The 26,687-nt window shown below is 37.9% G+C and overlaps 1 protein-coding gene across 6 annotated transcripts in view; it reads right to left on the minus strand.

The window, feature by feature from the left end:
• Window positions 1-26,687, minus strand: part of rnf220a (ring finger protein 220a) — a 183,204-nt gene that overhangs the window by 32,222 nt on the left and 124,295 nt on the right. For all 6 annotated transcript variants that reach the window (XM_038300448.1, XM_038300447.1, XM_038300445.1 and 3 more), the window contains 3 exons: window positions 14,618-14,747; window positions 7,962-8,010; window positions 4,399-4,494 (listed from right to left, as the gene is read on the minus strand). In XM_038300448.1, coding sequence (XP_038156376.1) covers window positions 4,399-4,494; window positions 7,962-8,010; window positions 14,618-14,747 — 275 coding nt within the window. The remainder of the gene's footprint in view (window positions 1-4,398; window positions 4,495-7,961; window positions 8,011-14,617; window positions 14,748-26,687) is intronic.

Consider the following 26,687-nt stretch of genomic DNA (forward strand, 5'->3'; position numbering starts at 1 on the left):
GTCGGCGGCCTGCCTTAAACTCGCTGCAGCACAGAGCTCAGGTCTACCAGATACTCTGCATCACAGCAAACTGAACACTAGGACTATAAATTCAAATGGATGGAAAAGGATTGAAAGTGGCGCCCGGCTCGGCTAATAGCTCTCATGTCTGACGCCATGTTGGCTTGTTGTGATCACGTGACCGTCCGGGAAACGGAAGCAGGCAGATCTTCTTCTTCTTCTTATGGGGTTTTATGGCGGTTGGCAGACTTGTGAATTGTGCATTACCGCCACCAACTGATATGGAGTAAAGCAAGAAAACAGAAAACGATTCACCCCCCCCCCCCCCAAAAAAAAAAAAAAAAAAAAAAAAAAAAACCTGTGTAACTTAAACCAACATAATACTAAATCACATTTGCCCATATAATTTTTAATTTACTCTAGGTCATCTTAACTCTGCCAGTTTCTGATGGTCCCATCGGTCCTCCCATCATACTTCCAACCATCTCCCAGTTCAAATCTTTAATGTCCAGATATTTTTCTGCAGCCTTCACTATTATTTTGATTTTTTCCGTTTTTTTTGTTGTCTGTGCAGTACAATTAATTACTTCTACCATGAAAAGAACAAAATTTGTCTTTTTAACAATAAGTGAGTCTTCATCAATTTTTTGATTCTCTAGAGGTTTGGAATTTGCCGTGTGTTGAACTGTAGGTTTGGGTTTTTCTGACTGAGATGGGATCCTTTTTGCAGCTTCAGCGTAGGTTATTCCGAGCTCAAATTTCATTTTTTTAATTTCCTCAGACCTTTTGCTTGCTTCACAGCCGCGATAAGCAGCAGTATGTTCTCCACCACAATTACAGCATTTTATTATAGCTTCTTTTCCACATTTACCATATTCGTGTTCTCCTGCACACCTTCCACACCTCTGTTTCCCTTTACAAACTGCTGCAATGTGACCGAATTTTTGGCATTTGAAACATCTCAATGGTGGAGGATTGTAGATTTTGACATTATAGCTTATGTAACCGATGAATACTTTGCTTGGTAATTGCTCTTCCTCAAATTTAATTAGCACTGATAAACTGTCAGATCTTTCTCCGTTTCTTGTTGTTTTTAACCGTTTTACTTCTTTTACTTTTGCACCGCTTATGTTTTCCAGAATCTCTTTTTCAGAAATTTTTAGAGGAACTCCTCCAATGACTCCCCTGCTGATCTTTTTGTTCTCCATTAGGCTGCACTGAACTCTTATCCCGTCAATTTTGTTGATCCGTATTGCTTTGCCTTGCTGGGCGCTGTCTCTGCAGTTAATTAGCAGGTCTCCACTGTACAGAATTCTGGCACCTCTGACTTCTCCGACAAGTTTATTGATGGTTTTTGTTAAGTGAACCGGATTCCAATTTGTAAAAGAGTCTGCCTGATTAACGACTTTGAATATGACTTTGAATTCATTTTGTTGTGCTGTGGAATGTATGGAATGATCATCACTGGATTGTTCTGAACTAGATTCCCCTTGAACTGATCTCTGTTTTTTCCGCTTTTTCTCATTTTTTGATGTTGCTATCTTCCACCCTTCATTGTCACTATTTCCCTCTTCCATCCCACAAGAATCGCTTCCTGTTTCCTCACTACTCACGGCCCAAGACATTTCTCCATAAGCAGCTTCAAAACACGCGCCATGCACCAAACGACCATCCACATCCGACCGACCAAACAGCACCCAGGCAGATCTTAGTTGTCAGTTCGTCTTTTGGACACTAGGGGGAAGCAGCGGGTTTCATACTAACGCTTCAAGAGATACAATATAATACCGTACTACACATATGAAACTGTCATTAAATAAATAGGTCGTATTATACTTCTGAAACCCCCTCCCCAATTTTCAAAATCTTTATCTTTTTAACATCTTTTTAGTTATCTAATATGGTTTAGAACCATACAACAGGTTAAAAAGTTAATCTTAGATACTGTAGCTATAATTTATTCCCCTATATTTTATATATTACTATATTATATATATATATATAAATCTAACTTTTTCACTTTATAACTGCCTTTGTTATAAACTCACTTTATTATTTCTGCATAAGGTAAATAGAACATTAAAGGTAAAGTGCCAGATTTCATTAGTGTAAGAATGACTAATATTTGTCCTATCTATAGACACTTCAACTAAGTATCTCTAGAGTTACCAAGGACCTGATATTTTAGGTGAATAGTCATATTCCTGTATGTTTGTTAACAGTGCTCTGTGATTGTATAATCCATCATCTACATTCTCTGAGACTCACGATCTGTGTCCTGATCTCCATAAAGAGTTTTTATGAGACCTTCACAGAGGTCACTCTAAATGACAAAAAGGAATTAACAAATTTAGTGTATCATTTACCTACTTCTTTACATTTATAAACAACTTTATGGTTGTTATTAAGAAATATGGTACCCTGTTTGCACTAGAAAACAGGGTTTTCAGGTCACTCAAACCATGGTGAAGAGACTGTAGGTAGAAACTCTCTAATACGTTCCCTGACAGTTATTTCAGTTATCCATATAATGTCATTTAATTTATTCTTTCATTCATTTTGCACCATAAACAATTTAACTGCTAAGTCCTTTAATCACTGATTATCATTTAATTTTAACTAAAAATTTTAATAAACTGTAAAAAATATAGAAATGAAAATGATCTAATTTCACATATAGTTTCAATCTTACATAATTTGAGAGATTAACTCTTCTGATCAAATCAAACCTCTGCTAGTTATTTACATTAAACAATAACTAAAATATGAAATACTTTAACTCAACAACAGTTTAAAAAATTATGAAGCATTCCTAAGTTGGATTCACATTGCTTGCTGCCCGTATTCATGCAGTGCAAATACTAGAGAGTGATGATTAAGCTATTTTGTGAACACATTTTCCAATTAAAAAAATTTATATATCTATATCTATATATATAGATATATATACACAATATGTAAATTACTCAAGGGCAGGGTTGTCCTCTGCAGAGGAGACACAGTAGAATCTGTAGAACTTCTAAGACTGTACTTGAGTCAATGTGCTATTTGTCACTAGCAGTTACAAGATAAATTATTAATCATTTGTGGGGGTGTTGTGGGCATATCTGAGGTCTGAGCTACTTCAGGTTGCCTCAGGTGAATTACCTGCATCATTAAAAATAATGGCTTCAGCAATAAATGTACAGTATTATCCAATTAATTGAGGTCAGACTCATTTGGCCTATCCACCTCTGTCTTTTACAGAATGTATCCCTAAGATCTACCGGGACTCAAAGTAAAGCACTGTATGTGGTAACTATATGCTGACTAAAGTATTTCCTCTTACAGTTATAGATACACTCTCTTTGGTACTGCAACAGCGCACTTATTGTCAGCCCATCTGCTATTAGTGGAGACTATTGAGCAACCAGGCCTTCACCTTCCCCTCTCTGATTTTTTTTCTCCCCATCTTCATTCTTAGAGTTATCGGCTCACTGGCTGTGCATCACCACCACAACCTTATCATTATGATACACTCACTGAACGGCTGAGGATAGGTCAGATTTCCAGGAGACACGAGAAAGCATAGAGCACTCAGACCTGACTAAAAAAGAGGAGGTGGTGAAGTCTTCCATTATGCTTCATTTCAAGGTGTTAAAATAAGTCACCATCGACTTAATCATTTGTATAATATAAGGTGATTTCAGCAGTTTCACCAAATGAGAAAATCTCCTTTATTGCTTTAAGGTCTTTATGAGCTAAGTCATCCCAAATGTATGGATGTAATGTCCACATGGACTTAATAGTTCCTTCTTTATGGTGTTAAGGTGGAAACCCACTTAACCTAGAGATACATCATCGGCAGAAGAATATCCTGAACAAACTTTGATGAATAGAAGTGATAAAAGTCAGGGTGAAATCTGAGATTAAACAAGATTGATCTGTTATTTAACTTAACTGCTGAGAAGGCACGAGAAACCTTACAAACTTACATTTTTATTCGGCTTAATTGATATGTGCGCCATTATTCCTTTACTGCACTTTATGACTAAATACTTTTCAGTACACTGTTTTCACAGTCTAAGTGCGCCTTACTTTGAACATCTGTTTAGATTAAGAGGCCCATTAAATAAAAGCCCATAAGGGAGAAAAGTTAAAAAAAATGTACAGATGAAATACTGATTTTGAGAAATCAAAAAATAATCATTTACCCTGAGCTGAATGGTTTGAAAAAGAATGAAACATACTTGAATTCACAGACCAAATGACATGAAATTACTTATATACATATATTTCTAATATTTCACATTAAAGTGAGAACCTTCTGGTTAAAAAAAGAGTATAACTTCAAAGTATAACTAATGTTGTTATAAATGATTGCCTGGAAGCTTGTGTGTGTGTCCGTGTTTGTGTGACCTGATATCTGTCGGAGTGGTGGGCATCCTCAGATGAAAGTGGTGACACCACCGGAGATTCCCCCTCTCTCTTGATGTGCACAGACAAAAGCATAGACTGCAGAGACAGAAATGCAGCACAAAATAAGTGAAATTGTATGCAATGTAGAAATGTTTAAAATGGAACATGTTGCAGACTGAGAGCTGTATAAAGGAGAACAAGAACCAAAGAAGTACATAGATCTACTGAAAAAATTATATCTAAGCTGAATGCTATTTTAAAACCAGGTGACTTCTTTTACACTCCAAATTATAAGACAAAGGGAAACCAGCAACCAAATAAGTTATTGAATTTGTAAAAAAAAATGTTACTTAGAGATATTTCATATAACATCAAAGACCTCAAATGAATGTACTGTAAAAAAAGACACATATGTATTGCAGCATTTAATTGTGGCTCATTGGGGGATAGCTTCTCTGTTCTGTTTTTCTGCCTAGGCAGCATGGTGGACAATGAATCTAAAAAGTTTCAGTTCAGGGAGAATAAATTAGTACCTGACTACGTGTACATTTCATTTAAAACAGATTTCAATGTGTTTATTGATTAGTAAACAGCAGCTACTATTGTAGCGAAATAGCACAGAAGCAGGGGATCTTCCTTAGATAAAGATTTGAGGGGAGACAATTAAAAGCATCACATAATGTGTTAGAATTGAACCCCAAACATTTGTATAATGCAAATCCAAGCAGCAATAATTGTTACAATTTACTGTAAAAAACTGCAGCAGAATCTTAGAAAGAAGTTTGTTCGTGCATTACACAGGATTAAAGTTTATTTATGTATTACAAAGCTCTATGACATAAAAAAGACGTAGAATCATTACCCTTGGAGAACTCCGGCAGTGTTATTGCCTCAGCTGCTAAGGGCAACACGTCACCGATGATGACTGTAACCTGCCTGACTTTGTCTATAAAATCCCTTCCTCTGATTAGACTTAATGTTTATGGGACGTTAAGAGGAGTTAGGGAAGAAAGAGCAATTGGAAAGTGAGGAAGCCCTTAGGGAGAACAGAAGGAAGTGCAGGAGAGCGTTGGCAGGAGAGAGGGTAAACATCTGACATTACAGAACACTGCCTGTCCATAAATCTGTCCTGCAATAGTATGTGCTGCCGCTCCTGCACACGTATAAAAGAATTTCCTCTTCTGACCCACTCTCCATGTCAAAGACATTCAGGGGACTCTTACAAGTGACTAAGGAGCAAGGGTTGTAAGAAGAAGGTAGTGATATGATGATCACATATGAGAGAACAGGAGAGAAAGAGAAACGTACAGTAATGTCTCTCTTTAACAACACTCAGATCTTACTCTCTCTCCATACTTGTATTTTCATTTTTGCCTATTCGGCTGCTTTCGTTTTTTTACAAGGCAGCTGTGAAATATTTGTATTTACAGTCGTCTTCTATTAATCAAGTGGAAAGGGGCAGAGCAGAGGCTTAAGTGCTCGACAGCAGTAATCTAATAATAATATGTGAGAAATGACCAACCTCCAGTGCTGCCACAGTAAATTGGACATTATGCATGGTGCTTTTCTGCCTGCATGAATGTGTGTGTGTGCATGTATGTGTGTCTGGTCTTTCTCCTTTTTTACAGGTTTAAAAAGGTCAGGAATCCTTTACCTGGGGGCAGTCATGGAATATATTTAAGTTTTATCATTAGAATATGACATTTAATGGTAATCTACAAAGAGGTTGTAGATGGAGGTCTATCTCCAAATGTGGTCTTTAAGAAGCACTAATTAAATCAACATGGAAAAAGATCAGTGCAAAACCAGAAGCATTTAAGAAGTAAGTTACAATATCCATGGCTGATATATCTGACCATGTGGCTCATAGGCTCATATGGCTCACAGAAATTACATTGCAAGTAATTATGAAACTACCTTGCAAGTACAACTCAAAGAGACATAAGGAGATGTTTTAGGGTTAATCCTGGGTATAAAATGGGTGGGTGGTGCATAGCAGCCAGGGGAGAACAACAACAAGCCCATATGCTTCAGACTGCCCCTCTTCATTCTCTATGGCCTGCTGCAGAATACTAAACATTAGCAGCAAGATGCACAGTCACGGCTGCAGAGGAGGGCCAGCGCTCACCCCTCAACCCTCCTCCGCCTGTCTTACTCAAGTACAAGCCCATCCGCACCGCAGTGAGCTCTTCTTTAAGCCCAGGTCAGCACCTTCTACCCAAGTGTTGGGGCTAAAACACCACTGATTTGTTCAGGATCCCTGGTGGATTCATATGCAAGTCAAAGGTTCTTTGCAACACAGTGTTCGACTTTCACCTGTGCTGCGATTAGAGGAAGACAACACATATGGAGACGATTGCTTAGGTTTGGCCTTTCAGGATGTCACCATTCAAATTATTTCTTTATAAAATAATAGAAAATAATTAAGTCAAAAATATGCTAAAAAACTGTCTAAAATCTGTTTGGCTTGAATGGAACTTTTCTATTACGCTTTGCAAAGTTGTTAATTTCTTTTGAATATTTCAACCAGTAATTTATGTCCCTATGGTAACAGAGAAAAAAAATGATAAGAAATTAAAAACTGTAGTGCGGATTTTGCAAATAATCCCTAATCAATACTTTAAGAGCAACTATTTCCTTGGGGGCATGACAGAAGTATACCTCTTCCAACTTTGAACATCCAGACATTTACTTTACAAAATAGCTCTATCTCACTAAGATTCTTTGATCTAAACCTTTCAATCTCAGCTCTGGCTATATATTTATTGTTACCCGATTGGATGTAGGAATTTATTTCAAGTCAATTTAGGTTATTTTTATCTGGATTACCAAACATTTAGCTCAAATCTTCGTAGCTGTCGCTGCTAAAAAATGTATGATGTGGCCACCACTAGGAGTTAGTGTATGGGATGCTGGGGTGCTGTCATGGTGATATCTTTTCGTCTCATCTGATAAGAGGTTTTTCTAGGGCCTACGGTGTTGCGTACATTTCACCAATCTGTTCTGTAAATATCTATCTCTAAGACTTGATAGAAAAGCTGCGTTTACACTCAGATTCAATGACACAGAGAAGCTGTTCATAGTTGTTTTTTTTAGAGTTCTCAGAGTAAAACAGGACAGGATGCAAATGCAACCTTTAGGATTTCTATCAGTAAAAAAAAAAAAAAAAAAAAAAGTTTTTAATTTTCCATCCGGAAAAAAATTATTCACTATGATTGTCTATTACACTATTTTTGTTGAAATACACAAAAGTCTGTGATTTTCCCAGTCTAGGACTGGTTAGTTCAGGAAAAAGTTCTTAATCCTATTCCTCTTTTGATTCGAGTCCATCCTTTATTGGAAAAAGAAAAGTACAATTCCATTCGGACCAGCTGCCTATTGAACCACTGGACATGGATAGTTGAAGGGAGTATAAGAAAATATGTATATGGATTTCTTCTGGGGAAACACATGCATATGAAAACTTGACAGTGATGAGTCATACCAACGATATTATATGTAAACATGTAAATTACATGCATGTATAAGGCAGACACTGTTCTGAAAAATGAGTGTATCCTTACCTTGGGAGTTCCTGGAGTGGCAACACCATCCTTGGATGAGGGGTTCTTACTGCAGTCAGAAAAAAAGGACAAGAGGGAAATAAGTGTGGATTCAGTACACTGAGGTGAGCAGAGTCTGTGCACACATTGCATACATGTTTAGCTGTTTTCCTGGATAAAACAAGCAGTATATGTACATTTTAACCACATCAGCAAGAAATTGAGGGGATTCTTATTAATGCATTTACATATTTACAGGTTTCTTTTTTGCCTTAAGCCTTTTTTATTTATTGCTTGCTTTCCTTTCTTAGAGTAGTAACAGCAATTATCACTTAAAAGCTACTCATTCATCTCTTTATGCTCACAATATGCAAACAGAACAGCAGAATGTGTGGGTGTTGCTGAAGGGCGATCACTAGAAGTCTGAGCTTAAGGCCATCATTTGGCTCGCTCTAGCTGGAAACAAGTGAGACAGCTTAGATTGGATGTTAAGAATGGAAAGTCAAAATGTATAAAATAGACAGCTTTGTGTTTTATTCTGCTATCAAACTAGACATGTGACATTTTGCATTGTTTTTTTCCATTCTGATGGCTTTTTCTGATACACTCATTCTCAATCGATCTACTCTTCCTTCCTTCTATCTTCCTCTCTTTTATTCGGCGCCCTTTTCTTTCCTTTGCCTTCTTTCACTCAAACACAGAGATAGATTTCTCCGAGCCTCATGAAGCGTTGCAACAGGTTTGACATTGACACAGCGAGGCAGGGTTGTCATGTTTGCTTTGAGACCCTGTTAGCAGTCCAGACCCTCGGACACGCTCGCACAGGCGCAGCCACTCACTCATACACACACAGACTAACAGACAGTGGCAGATCGAGGAAGGAACAGTGCCCAAAACTGAATTGAGCGCAACCTCTAATCTGACAGCACGCCTTGGTAGACAAGGGATTTTATTATTCAACGGCTGAATGGGTAAATTATAGAAATAAGAGGTTTTATTTATATGTAACTTCTCTAAGGGAAGAGCTGGTGTAGAACAGTTGGTAAAACTTTTAATCATTTGTTTACACGTCTTCAAAAAAACATATATAGCATATTTTCTCAATCCTTGTCATTAAATTAGAAAAACATCTTCTGGTTTTTTAATTTTTACCAAATTTTATGATCAGCTTTTCTAACCCCTAAGCACTGGATTAATTGATTCGGTTTTCCTCTCACAACAGTTTCTTGGAGTGTTGTCCTGTTCCTCCAAACAGAACTGGTGCAGCTGGTGTTAGGTTGTACTGTATGTCCCCTTCGTCTTAATAACAAATTCAGCTCAGGCTAAGATTAGGGCAGATGTTAATGTTTGGTTCTGAATGCTTTTCTTTATCCACCTAATATGGTTCTTGGGAAAATAGAGCTCATGTAAAAGCATACTTTAGGTCACATATGATAAGGGTTGAGATTATATTTAGTAAATTCTTCTAAAAGGATGATACAAACTACAGAACGGAAAGAAAGGTTATATAAATTCCCTAATAATAGCTTTAGTTTAAACTTAGGAAATGTTTGCTGTACCAATATTATTAAATGAAAAAGAAAAGTTTTGTAAAATTGCTTCTACACTTCACCAGCCCTTGATTTTACACCATGTCCCTCAAAAATCTTTTATCTCAGTTTGAAAAACTTTTAGCTCTACAACTTGCCAAAAGTATGGAAAGACATGAGGATGGATCAGGAAATAAAATAGACGTTTTATTTTGCCTTTATCTTAGATTGTGTTTGTGCTCGCTCAAAAAACTTTGATTCCTTCTATTTGTTGTCATTTGCTGTTAACTGTGGATAGTTACAATGGCTGATCTGTATGTGGCACTGTCATGAAAATTAGGCAAAAAGAAATTAGTCACGTAACACGTGCACATTAGTCTGTGAGAATATGACCTCATTTATGCAAAAAAAACCTGTCCTGTTAAAAGGGAGTATTTCCTCTCCACTGTCGCTACAAGCATGCTTGGTGTGAGGGATTGCCTTCGAGTCAGTGAGTCGATGCAATCTACTGGTTTTCCTTAGATAAAAAACTTTGAATCAATTTAAATGTATGATCTGGTTGAATTGTGTCTGTAAAGCATCTTGAGATGATATGTGTTCTGAATTGGTGCTATATAAATAAACTGAATTGAATTGTATTGTTCATATAGTTGTGTTGCTTTGAAAGGAACAGAGGTAAGGGCTCTAATCTAACGGTGGTTTTTTGTGGGGCCTCCATTGGACTCATCTAAATTCAGTACAATGATCCTCAATATTTCAAAACATATAAAGATAAGCTTAAATTCACAATCTGGTAAATAGCTCACACACTGTGAGCAATAAATTATGACAAAAAAATATCATGTTACAAACTTTTACTAACAATATATGTGAAAGGTATTTCAGTTCTGCATTTACAACTGTGCATGTGCACCTGCTTTTTTACATGTTTGCGCTGGCCTCCCCTTCAGCAACAAAGAAAGCCAACAAGGGCTGACACAACCAGGCTGCCGTGTAATGCAGCTGAATCTGCCAACCTCCCCCTCTGCTTCGCACACACCTCTTTTACTTCGTTCCTATCTCTGCCACTCTCATCTCTCTCGCCCCCTCTCCCTCTATCTCTCTTTTATTCATTACCTAGAACCTTTGCAGAGGCATCAACAATAACAGCCACCTCCACCTGCTTGTTGACAGTGTCAAACAGCGACAAGAGAGGGAGCGAGAGGGGACAGCAGTTGCATGCCTGCCGAAACGGGGGAAAATTGCCACATTGACAGAGAGGGTGATGGAGAGATGAAAGGAGAGAGGAAAAGGAGGAGAAATGTGAGGTGAAAGAAAGATGTGGTAAAGGAGGATGAGCGGGCGACACAAAGAGCAATGATGAAAGGAGACAGAGAATAAGAGAAATAAAAAAGAGGGAGTGACGGGAAAGTTGGCGCTACCTCTTCTTACGGCTTTACACATCGGCTTGTCTGGTTCTATGAATTTTTGATAGTGGGGGTTAGGGGGCCTAAAAACTCCAGCTGGCTGCCATCATGTCAAAGAGAGAAAAGAAAGAAACACGGCGAGCAGGAAGCCACCAAACAAGCTGCTGGAATTGATACAGTTTAAAGTGTGTTTTGATAATGAGGTAAGTGAGAAGAGGGAGGACAGGTGAGGGCATGAGGGTCCCTCTAACAACTACTTCCTACAGCTCTTTGTCCTGTCCCACCACTTCAGGCAGGGATATTATTTTTCTTGAGTCTGAACATGCAGACAAGAACTAAAACATTAAAGAGAGCAAGTGGAACATAAAATAGATTAAGTGTAGATGATTCTTTAGTGTGTTTAATATGGGCAAGCATATTTTGCCTACCTGAAGAATTCCTTTGTTCCTTTGTAAATCACCACCTCCCACCTGGTCAAAAGCTTTGTAAAAAGTTTCATACTTCTTAAATTAAAATAACTCTCGACTGTAAATTCGGCTTTTTCCAAATAACAGAGCGATACCATGATGACATCTTTAGCCAGACAGATTTAACAATGAGGCTGTTTGCTCAGGGTGATAGTTTTAAACAGTCCTAGTTTTTTATTTTTTATTTTATGCAGGCAGGATCACATTTGCTCTCATCTGATCAGAGCTTTTTCTTCCACATTTGCTGTGTCCTCTGCTGGACTTCTTTTAGCTTCCTTTAAACATGTTCTTTTCAGGATTCCACACAGGCCAGATTTGAGTAGTGCACAAAGACTGATGCCCCTACCTAAGCTGAGGATCTATTCTATTCTATTCTATTCTATTCTATTCTATTCTATTCTATTCTATTCTATTCTATTCTATTCTATTCTATTCCCCAAGATATTAAATGTCTGTTTTTGGTTCCAACATGAAAAAAATGTAAACAAAATGTAAGAAAAACTGAAAAACCTTTGTAAGGCCCTGTAACTTGTGATGGACATCCCTGCTGCATTGGGAAGGATGTGAATTTGGTGACGACATGGAGGTAGACTCAAGGAAACAGTGGACTTAAGATACTGATTACTTTTAACTTTTTTGTGTCATTTGGCAGGTATGGGGTTTTTGCTGTGTCGACGTAAATTGATTATGGAACAGGACGGAGAGGAAGGGACAGCAGAGGGAGGATGGGGGGATGATAGGATATGCAAATTTCTTTGCCACCTCCCTGAGCCAACTGACATGTACAAGGCATGATAGATTTCCATTTGCCACACTCTACATCTGTGTGTGATTTCCGTGCCTGAAGTTGTTGCCCATGTAAAAAGAGACACAGCTCATAGTCATAAGGGAGGACAAGATGGCAGTTGTAATCCAACCCACACACATTTACAAGCAGGCAGAACAGGAGCAAAGACAGAAGAACCAGAAAACAAATAGCGACACACAGACCACATCAGATATCAGGAGCTAAACAGATGCAGCTTTTGCAGCCCTTCGTTTCCATACCCGAGGCTCTTTATTTCAGCAGCCGCTGTGTGTCATTAAAGGCAGATCTACTACAAATTGGACCAAATTTCCACTGTCACTTTCAATAATGGCTGCCACCATGCAAAGAACCACAGAGAGGAAGAGGCAGAAAGTGATTTAGCATAAGGTTAGTTTTGTGAAATAACACATAGAAAGCCATCCCTACTGCTTTTTTCCCCTCCAGATTTTGGCATTTCTTCATAAAAGACAGATTTATTTTTGATTTACTTGGGCTCACACTGATAAGATTATCCAGTGACCCCCCTCCCTACCTTTTTTTTTTTTTTTTTACAGTGTATCTCTGGGTTAACGGTGAGTAGGTAAATCAGCCAGGCGTGACGTTAGCCTCTATCCCATCTTACCCAGGGATGATGCGATTTCTTTAAATAACTGTGTGTGTGTGTGTGTGGCCTGAGCTTCCCCAGTTTGGTATCCAGAGGGAAGGACAAACTCTAACCTTCATTATTAATTGAAACACTCTTGCACCCTAACAGCAGGATAAATGGCTTTTTTCTTCACTTTTATTTCATCCTGATGTAAGAAAAGGAATAAAATGGGAAAGAGCCTACCTTAAAAATTTTATAAGAATATCTTTTGATGTATGTAATATTGAAACATTTCCAATAAATCATCAATCTTGCAATGGGATTTCAAAGCACTCTAGATTTTCTGCATTTCTGCTACTTTAAACTTTCATCTCTGGCCACACAAAACTGCCCCTTAATGCTTAAAATAATTCATCTTAATTTTTTTACAAAGCATTACAGATTTTTTAATCTTTTATTGGTATAGCGTCTGTCAGATAGATGCATCAAAATTAAAGAACAACAGACTAGACTCTTGTGCTTACAAAAATACTATTGAACATCATCCCATCACCTTAACATTTTAGTTCGAAATAAAAAAAAAAAAAAAACAACTTAAAAACAACTTCAGTCTTACTGGTAGTTAGACTATCATCACTTAAAGATTTTTTTCTGATGCGTTTTTGCACAATCAACTATGGGCTTTCTCCAACTGGAGATGTTGTAAACATATTGTAGCTCAAACTTGTCTTAGCCCCTTATATGCTAGTCATTAGCTTCAGTCTTGATGACCAATTCATCTGGATATATATTAAAAATTAGGACACCCAAAGTGCTCTCATCAGATCTTTTTTTCATTGAGCAGAAATCAATAGAAACGTTGAAGTTTTTTGGATTAATTCAGTGATAAGTTTGAGCCTTTATGACAAATAAAAGAAAGTCCTGCTGTATTTGCCCTCTGAACTCTATTAAGAGATATAATTTAATGTCATTTCATATAGCTTGTAGCGATGAACTTAAAAAAACAAAAGATTTTGATCATACGCACATTGTGACTAGATGAAAAGAGAGATACAGAAGAAGCCATAAAAAACACAGAAAATAAGAGATAAGAGGATAAAGAGATAAAACTAGAAAAAAGATGATGAGGGTGATTGTAGGAAGGAAGGATAAAGGGATGAGGTGCAACTCCTAGATTTAGAGGCAGAGGGACAGCAGGAGCACAACCAGCGTAATGGTTCAGGAAATAAAGTATGATTTCCATGCGGGGTGATGCTGTCTGCTGCCCTGTTTCCCCGGGTTAATGGGGACTATCATAAAGCTAGGCCACCAAAGTGCACAGTGGGTCACGCAAACACACACAGACATACAAACACGCATGCACAGACATACATAGGCCGGCATGTGTTTGAGGTGAAATATGGATCCTAATGGCTGTGTCCCATCGTTAAAAGGGCTTGGAGTTGATTTATCCCTCGTAAAACGGCTCGTGCAACTGCCACGAGGAGGAGAAAGAGGCGGTGTGGAACCTGGGGTCACAGGTGTGAATCCTAATCCCTGTAGGAAACACTTAGCTTTACATTGACGGCATGCTTCTCCATTTTATGCAGATTTATGGCACCTAAATGTGTGCAAGAGAGAATTATTTCTTGGTGAGCTGAAGGGCTGAACTAAGCTAAAGCCCACTCCTTACAGGTTAAATGACCCCAACAGTAACCAGTGTCTCATATGTTGTTTTCTGGTTTTACTTTTAGTTTCAAGCAGTGTGTTTCTCATCCTGTTTTAAACCATAAACATGATTTAGTATTATATGATGTTATGGTTTGGCACATGCAAAATTAGAAACGAATTAAGTTAAAACATAAACAAATCTTAGAGATTAGATAGGCTTGCACAACCTACCTCAGACATATGGAGGCTAGCCTCTCGATTTCTGTCTCCATGTGTTCCTGCAGCTCTCCGGGCCTCAGCAGCACTTGGCAGATAGGACAAACTGGAGCCTGGCTGTCATAAAGGGACATCTTCTTTTTACCTGGAAACAACAGCAAAGTGGGTAGAAAATCAGTACAAAAACAGATTGTGACTTTGTGTAAGTCAAATCCCAGATTTCTAGAGCCATGACAACATATTAAAATCCACCAAATTATAAACAAATAGCATAAAAACATCTAATGCCATTTGTACTTCTTCCCCTACTAATATCCAGTGCAACCATTTGTCTTTGCTTATCACTTTAAATACACCATCTGCACCCTGAAACATACAGAGGGCAACGTCCTGTGAAAGATGTCATTCTTTAGCAGGCACAGGGAAGCCAGTCTAAGTCAAAAATCATTTAAATAATGCTGGAACATCATCAAAACAGCAGTGTGGATCAAAGCATTTTTATGTTAGAATGGCCAGACCTAATTTCAATAGGAATTTGTTGAAAAAGAGAATGATCACAGATAATTTTCATGCAACCTGACTGGCACTGAGATATTTTTACAAAGAAACACAAGCAAACACCAATGTAACTGCAACACAGGGTGGTTCTAAGAAATAAGTTAGTTTGGCTGAATACATGTGCTGCTGTTTAGATATTTTTTTCTTTTGCAAAAAATACAAATAACAAAAGAAGGTGGTTTTTTACACCTAGTTTATAACTTTATTTGTTTGATCAGACAGAATCCCAAGATACTGTAATACATTGAGGTTAATGATTGTGTCATAACAAAGTGAGAAAAGTTGAAAGAAGATAAATGCCTGTGCAAAGCACAGTAAATTCAAAAACAAGTAAATGCAAACCAGCACTTTCAGTTTAACCATAGCTGAAACACTTTTTTCCCCTCACGCTCTATAAAGTCCCAGAGATTGAGTGAATATACATTAGATTACTCACACAGAAAGCAAACCAGAGTGCTGCTCAGACTTTATTGTGTAATGTTGCTCTGAGGTCAAGGTGAGGGGGTTGGGGTGGTTGGGTGGGGGTTTTTAAAGAAGTGTCTGCTGTGGATGAGATAATGCTGTATAGAGTCTGCCAACACCACCTCACTTCATTGTCCTTGATCAGCGGGGCAGCAGGGTGGGGCCCACCTGTTTTGTGTGTCAGCATGCGTTTCAGTGGCCGTCCAGCGCTTTGGAGGAAAAAACGAAACCTTTGCTCTGTGCAGGCTTTGAGCCTCTTGTGTTTGTACACGTACAGCGGTGTGAAATCTGCCTCTTAAAGTTCCCCATTTGGTCTGTCTGGGTTGGCTAAAAATAACACCTATTGAAACTGTATTGGGGGTTCATTTAGGAGGACTCTTCCTGATTCCCAGTGTTCAGCCAATCAAACATGGCTTTTTTTAGCCCGTGAACAAAAGGCTCTGTCTCAGACAGGACATCCTGTTTAGACTGCTTGTCACCACGGCAACACTGAGAGTCAGGCTGGGAGGACTCTCTTTGTCTTGTCTGTCTTTACGCACTCATACAATCATGAACATCATACAGCCCTCATAGGATGAGAATCTCTGTCAATAATCTTATTGCTTAGCTGTTGGTGTGCGGTCATAAAAATCCTGTCTTGTATGGTACTTAAATCAACCATAAGCTCTAAAAACATTACGTGATAAAAAATAAATCACCTCATCATACCTGGTTTCAAATGGGATTTCTTTTCATATCTTATAACATTTTTACTTTTCTTTTACCTTGCTACCGTTCCATGGTAGTCAGATGGAGAAGTTTATTAGTAATTAATAGCCATAATAGACTCTACAAGCTGTGCTGTTCTGAGATTAAATTGCACAGGTGAACGTCATCTACTGTTGCACTAGATTGCATTTAGAGGCATAAGGGCCTGGTCTTCATAAATCCATTCATCCATTTCTTCTGCTTATCTGAGGTCGGGTCGCGGGAGTAGTAGCTTCAGTAGGGACGTCCACATGTCCCCAGCCACTTGGGCCAGCGGCTCCGGGGGAATCCCAAGGCGTTCCCAGGCCAGCTGAGAAACATAGTCCCTCCAGTGTGTCCTGGGTTTCCCTCTGGGTCTCCTGCTGGTGGAAATGCCCGGGACACCTCACCATGGAGACATCCAGGAGGCATCCTAACCAGATGCCCGAGCAAAAGTATTTTAGATGGGGAAATAGTGTGCAGTTTAGGAGTGGCTGTAAAAGAAAGGTAAAGTTTAAAGCCACCGAGTGGGAAGTAATAGTGTTAATTATTAGAAAAAAAGAAGAGATGATAATCAGCACCAATAAATTTAGGGCCATGGTTCTGAGCCCAAAAAAAGGTGCCTGGTTCATTCAGGTTGGAGGAGAGTTCCTGTCTTACATGGAGGAGTTCAAGTATCTCTGGAATACATGAGTGAGGGTAGAATGGAGTGGGAGGATCAGTTCGGCTGTAATGCGGATGTTTCACCGAATATTGTGCTGAAGAAGTGAGTAAAAAACCAAAGCTCTTGACTTAACTGTCAATCCACGTTCCTACCCTTACCTGCACTCTAAGAATAATTTGGTTTTTGTTAGATTCTTCATTATATTGCTTTCAGATCAACCAATTCAATTGATTAACATAACAACCACTACAAATGGTAACTGATGGTGTAGTCAACTGGTTTTCTTTAGATAGAAAACTTTGTATCAATTTGACTGTATGATCTGGTTGAACTGTAAAGTGCCTTGAGATGACATGTGTTGTGAATTTGGCGCTATATAAATAAACTGAATTGAATTGAAATAGTCAAGTGTAGTGTGTAATACTTATGGACCTAGAGAACAATAACAATGGAGTGTACGTATAGAGCATGCAAATCTTGGTGTTAATCTTTGTTGTACCATTATTTTATTCCAGACACTGGTAGTCAAGTCCAAGCAGCTTAAGTGTTGACAGTGGCATTGAATGCAGGAGTTTACTCCTCAACTGGAGGGTTATTGGTTCAATCTCCGGCTCCGGCCTTTAAACTTGTTACACAAATTGATCAATACTTTGGCCAAAGTGACCAATTTGTATTGTTTCTCCCTTTGACCAGTATAGAAAAAAAAAAAAAAAAAACATTAGCTTTTTTTTTTTTTAACCAAAAGATTAGTTCGACATATAACTACCAACCAGATTGGTAAAATTCAGCCAATTTTGTGGCTAAAGGTAGTATAAGTATGAACAATTAAAATAATGAATATTATATGGAATGTAATTTACGTTTATGTATCTCAAAGTGTTGCATACAAAATAAAAAAATAATAAAAAAATGCAAAAGGTTAAAGTTAAAATTTTTATATGAATAAATATAAGGATGTGTTACTAATATTCAATAATAAATATTAGTATGAACAATCGATAATAAACCTAGAAATGTGAACTTTGTCAGTGTTCCCAACCACGTTAGTCCGGTAAGCAGCCCTTGACAGATTCAAGCTCTCTCACTTACTCCCACTTACTCCCTCACAACAATTAATTAACTCAAGATAAAAATATTGCAAAAAAATGTTTATTATTCTACATAGCTGCAATAAAAAACTATTGAACTCTCCCTGTACACATCATCCCGCTACTTTAATATTTCCTTTTTGGAAATATCTTTTCCCCCAATACAAGTAATACAGATGTTGTTTCTGACAGCCTGAATATGTTAAGATGACCACAGACTCTCTCCCTATTATCTGTCAAGGCACTTACATGCCTCCTTTCTGGAATGCAACATTTTTGTATAGACGTTTTCACCGTTAAAACATCCTGAATACAGATGCAAAAAATACTCTTGGTCTGATTTGATTGGATTTTTAAACATGCACAGCTTTATCCTTTATTATTGCCCTGACAAGATAATTTGAGTCAAGCTAGAGCCTCTGCAGAGCTTCCACTGCAAAAAAGACTATCCAAAGCTCAATCTGCAGCCAATGAGGCTTCATTTAACCTGTAAAGACATGCATTTCTATATTTCTAAGGTAAACACTAATGGAAATGGATGCACAAAAAAATGCCAACATTTTTGAAATTCCGGCTTTTGTAATGATAGGAAACCTCTGAGCAGTTATGGCTCATTTTATGTATAACAATTTGAAATTATTTTCCTTTAAACTTTAAAGTGCTCTCTATAATGTAGATTTTTTTTTCTTTTAGCAATTGAGTTTGAACTATGAATGCAACAATATAACAAACAAGTATTGGAGGAGAAAAAAAAAGACTAAAAGACATTTTTAAAATGTAAATTGATTTGTTCTCTCCTATTTTTTTTTTTTAACAGCAAGCAAACTGTTATTTTCACCTAGATTACATGAATCCAACTCCTCTTTCAGCTATTCCACAACTTTATTCCTGGCCTACTTGTTATTTTCCTTTTTCAGAATAGTGTACCTTTAAGACATCTCTAGTCATTTCTAGAAAAACTTAACACATAGAAAGCCATTTACATAGCTGCACTGTGCTTTCTTGTTTGGTTTCTTAGGATATTGCATTTGATTAAAACGTATTGAAGGGGGCCTTTTAGACATACACTACAGACCAACATTTTCAGATAAATCCCTTTTTATAAACATAAACTGTTAGGGTCTCTAGGGTTTTGAGATTATTCTGGTATGGGTGAGCTTCCTGTCACATAGAAGATCTTTACTGGTGGCTGGGCCGACCCGTGTTGCAGCACACCTGAGAACATTTCTCAATCAAGATAATCAGCTTGTATATAAGTAGATGAAGGATCATCCCTCTTCCCTGGATGATTACCCCTGATGACAACCAGTGAACCTCAGTTCGTCTCTGATCTTCAAGGAAAAGGTCCCACGTGTGGCAGTTCTCTGTCTTCATCACCTTCCTGCACTCTCTCCAGCATGATATTTCTTGCAAATACCAAAGCTCTCGGATCCCATTCACATTCTGCTGGACTTCTGGGGTTCAGTCTGCAAAGCCTACTGACTGAACCCCTACAGATCCGTGCTACGTCCCCCTCATCTCTTAAGTTAGCAAATCAATCGGTCATCAGTTGTCATTAAACAAACTCATTCCTGATCAGTCAGCTTTCTCCCCTCAGACCAACCAGTAAGTTCAACTGACTTTCTGCAGTTCTCTGCTTCCTGATTCTTGCTGCTGTAAATAAATCATTAAAATTCACTGGTTCTCTGTGATTCTGCATGTGGGTCAAAAAACTACAAACCTACATGACATGAACACACTCCACTTGATGATCTATGTTATAAATTGCATAGATAACAATCACTGAAATTTTTTGTTTTGATTTTTTATTAATCTTATGACCTTACTGCATGTTTTCATATTTGATATATTGAAATTTTGACCATCAATCCTTTAATACAGGTAATCCAGGTGTCGTTTTACCTACCACTTCACTGTCAAACCGCATCATTTTGGAATTTTCCTCTGCATTTTCCTTTGTTGGCCTTTGAATGAATGATAGACAATGATAGAGAGAGGCCAGCAGAGAGATAAATTCAGTGAACAAGAAGGGGAACAAGAGGAAAGAGTGGGTTGTTGATGTGATGCAATGTCCCACACCAAGCATGTCAGCCTCTTAAACGTGATTAATGTTGGGCCAAGCTCCTCACACACGTTTGTACCCGCATGTCCTGCTTTGGACCTCACACCTCCAATAACACACTCATCCTGTGGTCCAACAAGGGAGCATTTAATCTTGAGAAGCACAGGGAAGAAACAGCAGTTAGAAAAGCGGGGGATGAAGGCAAGTGGATATCAAGGAAATAGGCCTGACAGGACATTTTAGTTGAGAGATTCCTCAGTGAAAGGGAAGTGAATGACTGTTGGATAGATGCACGGATGGAGGGGAGAACAAAGTTGTTTCCCTTCACGACAAGAATGATGGAATATAGGCTTAATGGGCTAAGATGGATCATCTCATCTCTCTTTGTTTCGATGTATTCTCTGTCTTTTCTTCTTCCCATTTCAATCCTTTCTCTGTATCTTCCATTTCCTTTTCCACCTGTGTCTGGTATCCCCTTACATCATTACATTTCTGCCTTTCCATCGACAGGATTGAAAAGAACCTGTTTTGTTCATGTCGCAGATTAGTCACGTGCAGAAAGCAAGTCCTCTGACATATTTGCTACCTACTTTAGTAGCACTACCACACTTTGTCTGGCTGAACCAAAAACAGCCTCTGTCTGAAACTGAGACAGTGCTTGAGTAGCTTCTTAAGTTCAGTTCATTCCAGAACTTAAGATGTTTTTGTTTTTGATTAAGCAAATATCAGTGTGTTTAACACTCCATTACAGGTACCAACAGTCTAGTCACTTTTGTATGGACTTGTTATTATACCAAACACATAATCTCTTTTGTTTGACATACTTTGCAAATTCCAAGTCAAGCTTTGGATGTGTTAAAATGAAACATGTGGCTAAGCTTTTAGATCCATAAAATAACAGGATAAGTCTTTTAAAAATACACAACTATGGACCATTACACACAGCAGATGGTAAGGAGGAGGAAGTCAGATCATACGGAAGAGTGGACACCAAAGACATGTGGTTTTCTTTTTAACCTGTCTTGTTTTGTCCTTGTATTGTTATTCTCTCCGTTTAATCTATGCTATCAAATACTCTAATCTCCCTCACTTCCTTTTGCTTTCTTACAATCCCATACTTATTTTCTCTTCCTAACTAACATTTTATAAGTACTTTTATTCATGCAATAACCCTTCCTGTTCTTTTTAGGTATGCTAACATGTGAACATCTAAACAATACTAGAAAACCTCTGAAAAATGTGAAATTATTCCTCCAAAAATTGTTAAAGCATTTCTTGCTAGGAAAAAGGGCTAATACCTTTTAACTATTTAAGGAATGTTTTACTTCATTTGAAACCTTATGCTCTCTGTCTCTCAGCATCCCTCTCCTTTCCCTCTGTGGCTCAGGTCCAGATGAAGCGGGAATCAATAGATGCTAGATAGCACAAGCTGCTAGTTACAGACTACAATGGGCTGAGGTAAAAGGCCACCTCCATAGACGACAAGGATTGTCAGCTCAATACTTACTTTCTAAGGGGCCTGAGATAAAACACAATTCCGGGGTGTCCCTCGGCTCAATGGGCTAAGAGGCAAAGCATCTGCTTACTACTTGGAGGGTCCAAATCCCATTAATGACCTGTATTTCATGTTATCTCATCGCTTTTATCCTGCCCGTGACTGCTGCCTCTCACTGTACAGTGCCTCCCTAAGTATTTTTGTAAAGTTTGATCTGTAATATAATTGAAACCAAATAGCAACCAAATATGCTGGTGAACAATCTCAATCATCCAGGTCATAGTCATTCCAAGAGTTAAAAAATAATCCATCAGACAAGTTTGAAGATGTTTTGCTTCCCATCCAGAAAGCTTTTACAAAATGTCAGAATTAGCGTTGAGTTCGAGGCTTTATAGAGTCGACCAAAACAACGCCTTGTTTTGGCTTAGAAAACATGCATATTGAACTGGAAGAATGGGTCTATTGACCCTTATTGGGTATTGCAGGTTAAAAAAGCACCCAAACGACTTCCCATTTCTAAGGGGCAGACCTGTTCTACTGGTTCAATTTGCATGTTTTTTAAGCCAAAACAAGGCGTTGTTTTCATCCACTCTATAAAGCCAAGAAATCAACGCTAATTCTGACATTTTGAATTGAAAAAGCTTCCTGGATGGGATTTTTGAGAAGTGAAAGGAAAATGTCCTTGTCTTTCACAGCTGATTAAAGTGGATAAATTACCACATCAGCATGTCACAAAAATATAAAACTTTTCATTTGATTTTAGTTTTGAATCACTGATTTTGCTATAGGTTTTTTAACATTGTCAAGTCTCAATGATGAGCTTAAACTGTTTTTAGCAATACTGCAAACCCACAATGCTACAATGATCATGTTCAAAGAGGAAATGCTATAGATAAGCTGATATGTAGTTACTTTTATACAGCAGATAGATTTTAGGATTTTGCATTACACCAAAAGGTTTTGTTTTTTTCTACGGTTGGCACCTTCTGCCACATGTTTTCTCCACAAAAATAGTACCAAGTACTTATATCTTTCCTCCAACAATTTATTTCTTCTTTCCAATCTTCTATAAAGGACAGATTTTTGTGCTAATACCGGTAGTCGATCCTTGAAGCTCCTCTGGAGTTCCAACAGGCTTCTTTGTGGCCAATGATCTTGTCTGACACTGGACGTTAGATGAAAGTTAGTTTTTAGGCCTGTTGTATTCCTTTCATTTTTTGATATTATGAAATATTTTAATAAAAAGGGAAACCAAAATTGAAATAATCTTTTTAATAATAAATAAGTTAGAAAACCAAACATCCTTCCACCTCCACTACACATTTAGTCACTTTTTTGTGCTATCACATTAACTCCAAAATAGAACTCATGGACATTTGTGGATGCCAAAGTAAAAAGGTTTCAATACTATAGCATGGGATGCACATCTAAACATTAGAAGTGTATTGTATTCTAAAAGATTCTTGAATTTACTACATAAAGTCAGGAATGAAATGGCCAACATTCCTCCAGCTGGATCTTTTTCTTTTACATCTTTTCTTTATATCTTCTGAAAGGAATTTATCAGACCTGTAAATTATATGCACAATCAGCTAATGACTGCTGGGCATGTAAACTGGATTTAAATGCAACAATAAGAGTCTGATAAGAGAAAGGGACAGATTTATGGGCTGGCACACACAAACAGCATGTATTTTTGTGGGTGTCACTCCAACTCCCGCTCACAATGTATTGCACTGGATACTCTTGCAAAATGCACATGTTGTAAATCCATCTTCCAAATGGACTTGCAAAGCCCTTCCATGTGGAGTCTAAATTGATGTCCTTGAAATAATCTCTTTTTGTGTTTTACAAAGCCATTCCTTACTTGGTTATTCCTCTGTATGAGTTTTTAAGCAGCCGTCAAATGTTTTCCTGCTACCCTAGTTTTCATGTCCTCCAACCCTCTTCCACATCTTTCTCCAGCTTTGCTCTCCCCCCCTTTCCTGGTTAGCTATAACACCCGCCAACATTGGTAAACAAGGAAATCTCTCAGCCGCGGCCTGGCGCGTAACCGCATTACCGTTCCCGATAACCTCTTCAAATAATGTGCGATAAGGGGAATTTGATTTGATTCACGAAAGGAAAAGTGGGGGCACTTCTGCCACCACCACCTTCCTCCTTCCTTTCCCCGTCCTTTATTTCTTTCTTTTCCACCATCTCCCCCTCCACTCCATCGTCTTCTTCTTGTCTCCTTTTCACTTAGCCTGAGGGCCCAGGCCTCCTCCTCTTGCCACACTCCCCTTCTCCAGAATGACACTGCCTCGCATCCGCAATCAAATAAATCCCGCCGAGGTGTCAGCCTTCATTTTGAATCTTCCTTGTCTTCTCCCCAACCGATGCAAGGTGAGGTGATAGGGGCTCTGTAAAGCCGTCATCTCCATAATGGCAAATATGAGCCCTAAAGCCCAAAACCAAGGGCCATATTAACACAAATGGGACTAGCAAGGTGTGTGTGTGTGAAGGGATATGGTTTTTTGCTTAAGGGAGCTGTGATTTAAGCAGACTAGACACTGATCTCTGTCTATGGAAGTGTGTATGTGTGTGTGTGTAAAACAGATGAGGCTGTTTGGCTCATTCAGAGGGCATCTGATGAAATGGAACGGGGGTCAACTTCAGTTTGCCACCCAGGCTGCTTTGCGTTACTATGTGCATGTGTGCATTTCCTGTATCCGTCAGATCTAGCGGTTGGGTCTGTGTGTGTGTATGTGAGTATGTGTGTGCGCAGTTTCACTCCCTGACAATGATGCATGGTGCTTTTAAATAGCACTCCTCCACGCCCTGCTCAAAACTCATCACCAGGCTCTTCCACTATTCCTCCCTTGCTCCCTGGGGTTGTCACTTTTAGAAAAGCAAATGAAATGTCGGCTCAGAGGAGAGCAGGGATGAAGAGATGGCTGGATAGAAGGATTGAAGGGGAAAAGGTGTGTTGGTGTGTGTGTTTAGGCGCCTGTGTTTGCTGTCAGCTTGAGTCCAAACATATCTTTGATTAAATGAGAGGAGAGAATCAAATCTAAAATAAAAGATGTGATTTCTTTTTATGAATAAGACAGTTTTTGAGGTTAAAAACATCAATTATTTTGTCGCAAAAAAAAGGTTTGAAAGGGCTCAAAAGCATTTTCTAGTTTTTTCAGAGCACCCTCTAAAAGTGTCAAGTAAATGGATGGAATGGAACCTGTTAAGTTTTATAACCAGCCTTTAAAAATACATAAATCATATTTAGAAACTAATTTTTCTTTCAGTAGAATAATCTAACACAGGAGAATGTAGAATAGTCAAAGTTTGAAATCGGTGAACTTAATTCAGTTCCAAAAACTGCTATTAAAAGAAAGACCTTTATTTAAGTTTTTGGTACCTCTAAGAAATCTGTTAGTAAAAACATCACGCTTATTATTAATTAGATTATGGAGGAGCATCTTTAATGCTGTAAGCCTCTTTCTTTTCCAAAGGCTGTGGGAATCTTTTTGGAGTTCCGGGAGTAATGACTTTTTATGCAGGCATTTTATAAAAATTCAGTTAAATCAGTTATTAAAAAAATGCTCCATTACTTGGTACTAAGTGTGCATTTAACTAATCAAACCAGACTAACAGCGCTCTTTGGAAACAAACACTTGAATGGGGTTATTATAAAACAGAGGATCAATATGTTGAAAAGCAGTGATTGATCTTTACTGCTGTCAGACGGTTTCTTTACCAGTGGGACTGAGTAGAGTGTATAGCAACATAAACTGCTCAAAATGAAAGGTTTTAGATAGAAATTTTGATAGATTCTAAAAAAAAAAACTGAAAATTGTTTATCAGTTTATTAAAATGTAATCAACATAAAAAGGGGGTTTCCAGAAATCAAATCAGTAATATTTCATGGCTATTACCATCTTAGACATAAATGCAATAGAATATCTGTGGAGTGAAATACGGAGAGGAGATCATAAGAGACACATTGTACACAATATTTTCAGTGTTGTCAATATTTCAGATGTCTGTAAGTTTGTCAAAAACAATTATGCCTTAGAATAGGATTCATTTTCTCAGTAAGTGTACTCAAATTAACGCCTGGGTATTTCTAATGTCTTTGAAGAATTTAAGTGGTTAAAAGGACGTATCTATATAAAGTGTTTTTTTTTTGTTTGTTTTGTTTTTTTTTTTTACATATTATTAAGAGTAATTTGAATAAATATGGCCACTGTTGTTTGTACAAAAAAATAAATTTACCCCCACAAAAAAAAGCCTAGACTAATAACACATTTCCATATCATAAATAATCAACAGCCTATTTGAGAATTTACAATGATAAATGGTTAGTTGATGACCTGTATGTATGTGTGTCTCTGTGGCTGTGTGTGCGTGTCTATAAGTGTCAGGGTGAGTGTAGCAACTTTTACTCCTGGGACAGTGATGCACACACGTGCCTGTCTGAAAGACATCAGTGTGATGCAAGTGAGGTTATCTCTTTCTACTGACAGCTGTTTATCCAATCCATCACCTTGTTAGAGGGTGTGTGTTACTGTGTGTCAGCGTGTGTGTGCCAATGAGACCACTGTGGGAAAGACAAAGGTAAAGAAATGGAGCATCATCCAAGGAGCTACAACTAGTAGTTAAAGGTTAAATCTTGGTTTATGACACTGAATTTACAGCCATTTGCCATTGCGGAAATACAACTGAAAGAAATTAAGGTAATCTGTATAAAAAAAACCCACAGAGGATAAAAAAAAAAAAACAAATCTACAATATAACCCAATCTTATTTTTACAAACACTATCACGTTTCTGTTTAATTTAACTTTCTTTTATAACAGCAGTTCACAATAAATGTAATTTCAAGGACTATTATACAGCAAATATTTCAAACTCATTCATACATTCAAATACATATATCTGAACTTAATCCAAGGTGTATGATCCAGATAAACTATATAATGCAAAAGGTAAAAAGTTACCCAAGTCAGTTATAATTGCCTAACACCTGTTTTATGCTTACTATTTTTGTGCTTG

Source organism: Cyprinodon tularosa, unplaced genomic scaffold (assembly GCF_016077235.1).
Source record: "Cyprinodon tularosa strain WSP-4 unplaced genomic scaffold, ASM1607723v1 ctg45, whole genome shotgun sequence".
Taxonomy (NCBI): Eukaryota; Metazoa; Chordata; class Actinopteri; order Cyprinodontiformes; family Cyprinodontidae; genus Cyprinodon; species Cyprinodon tularosa.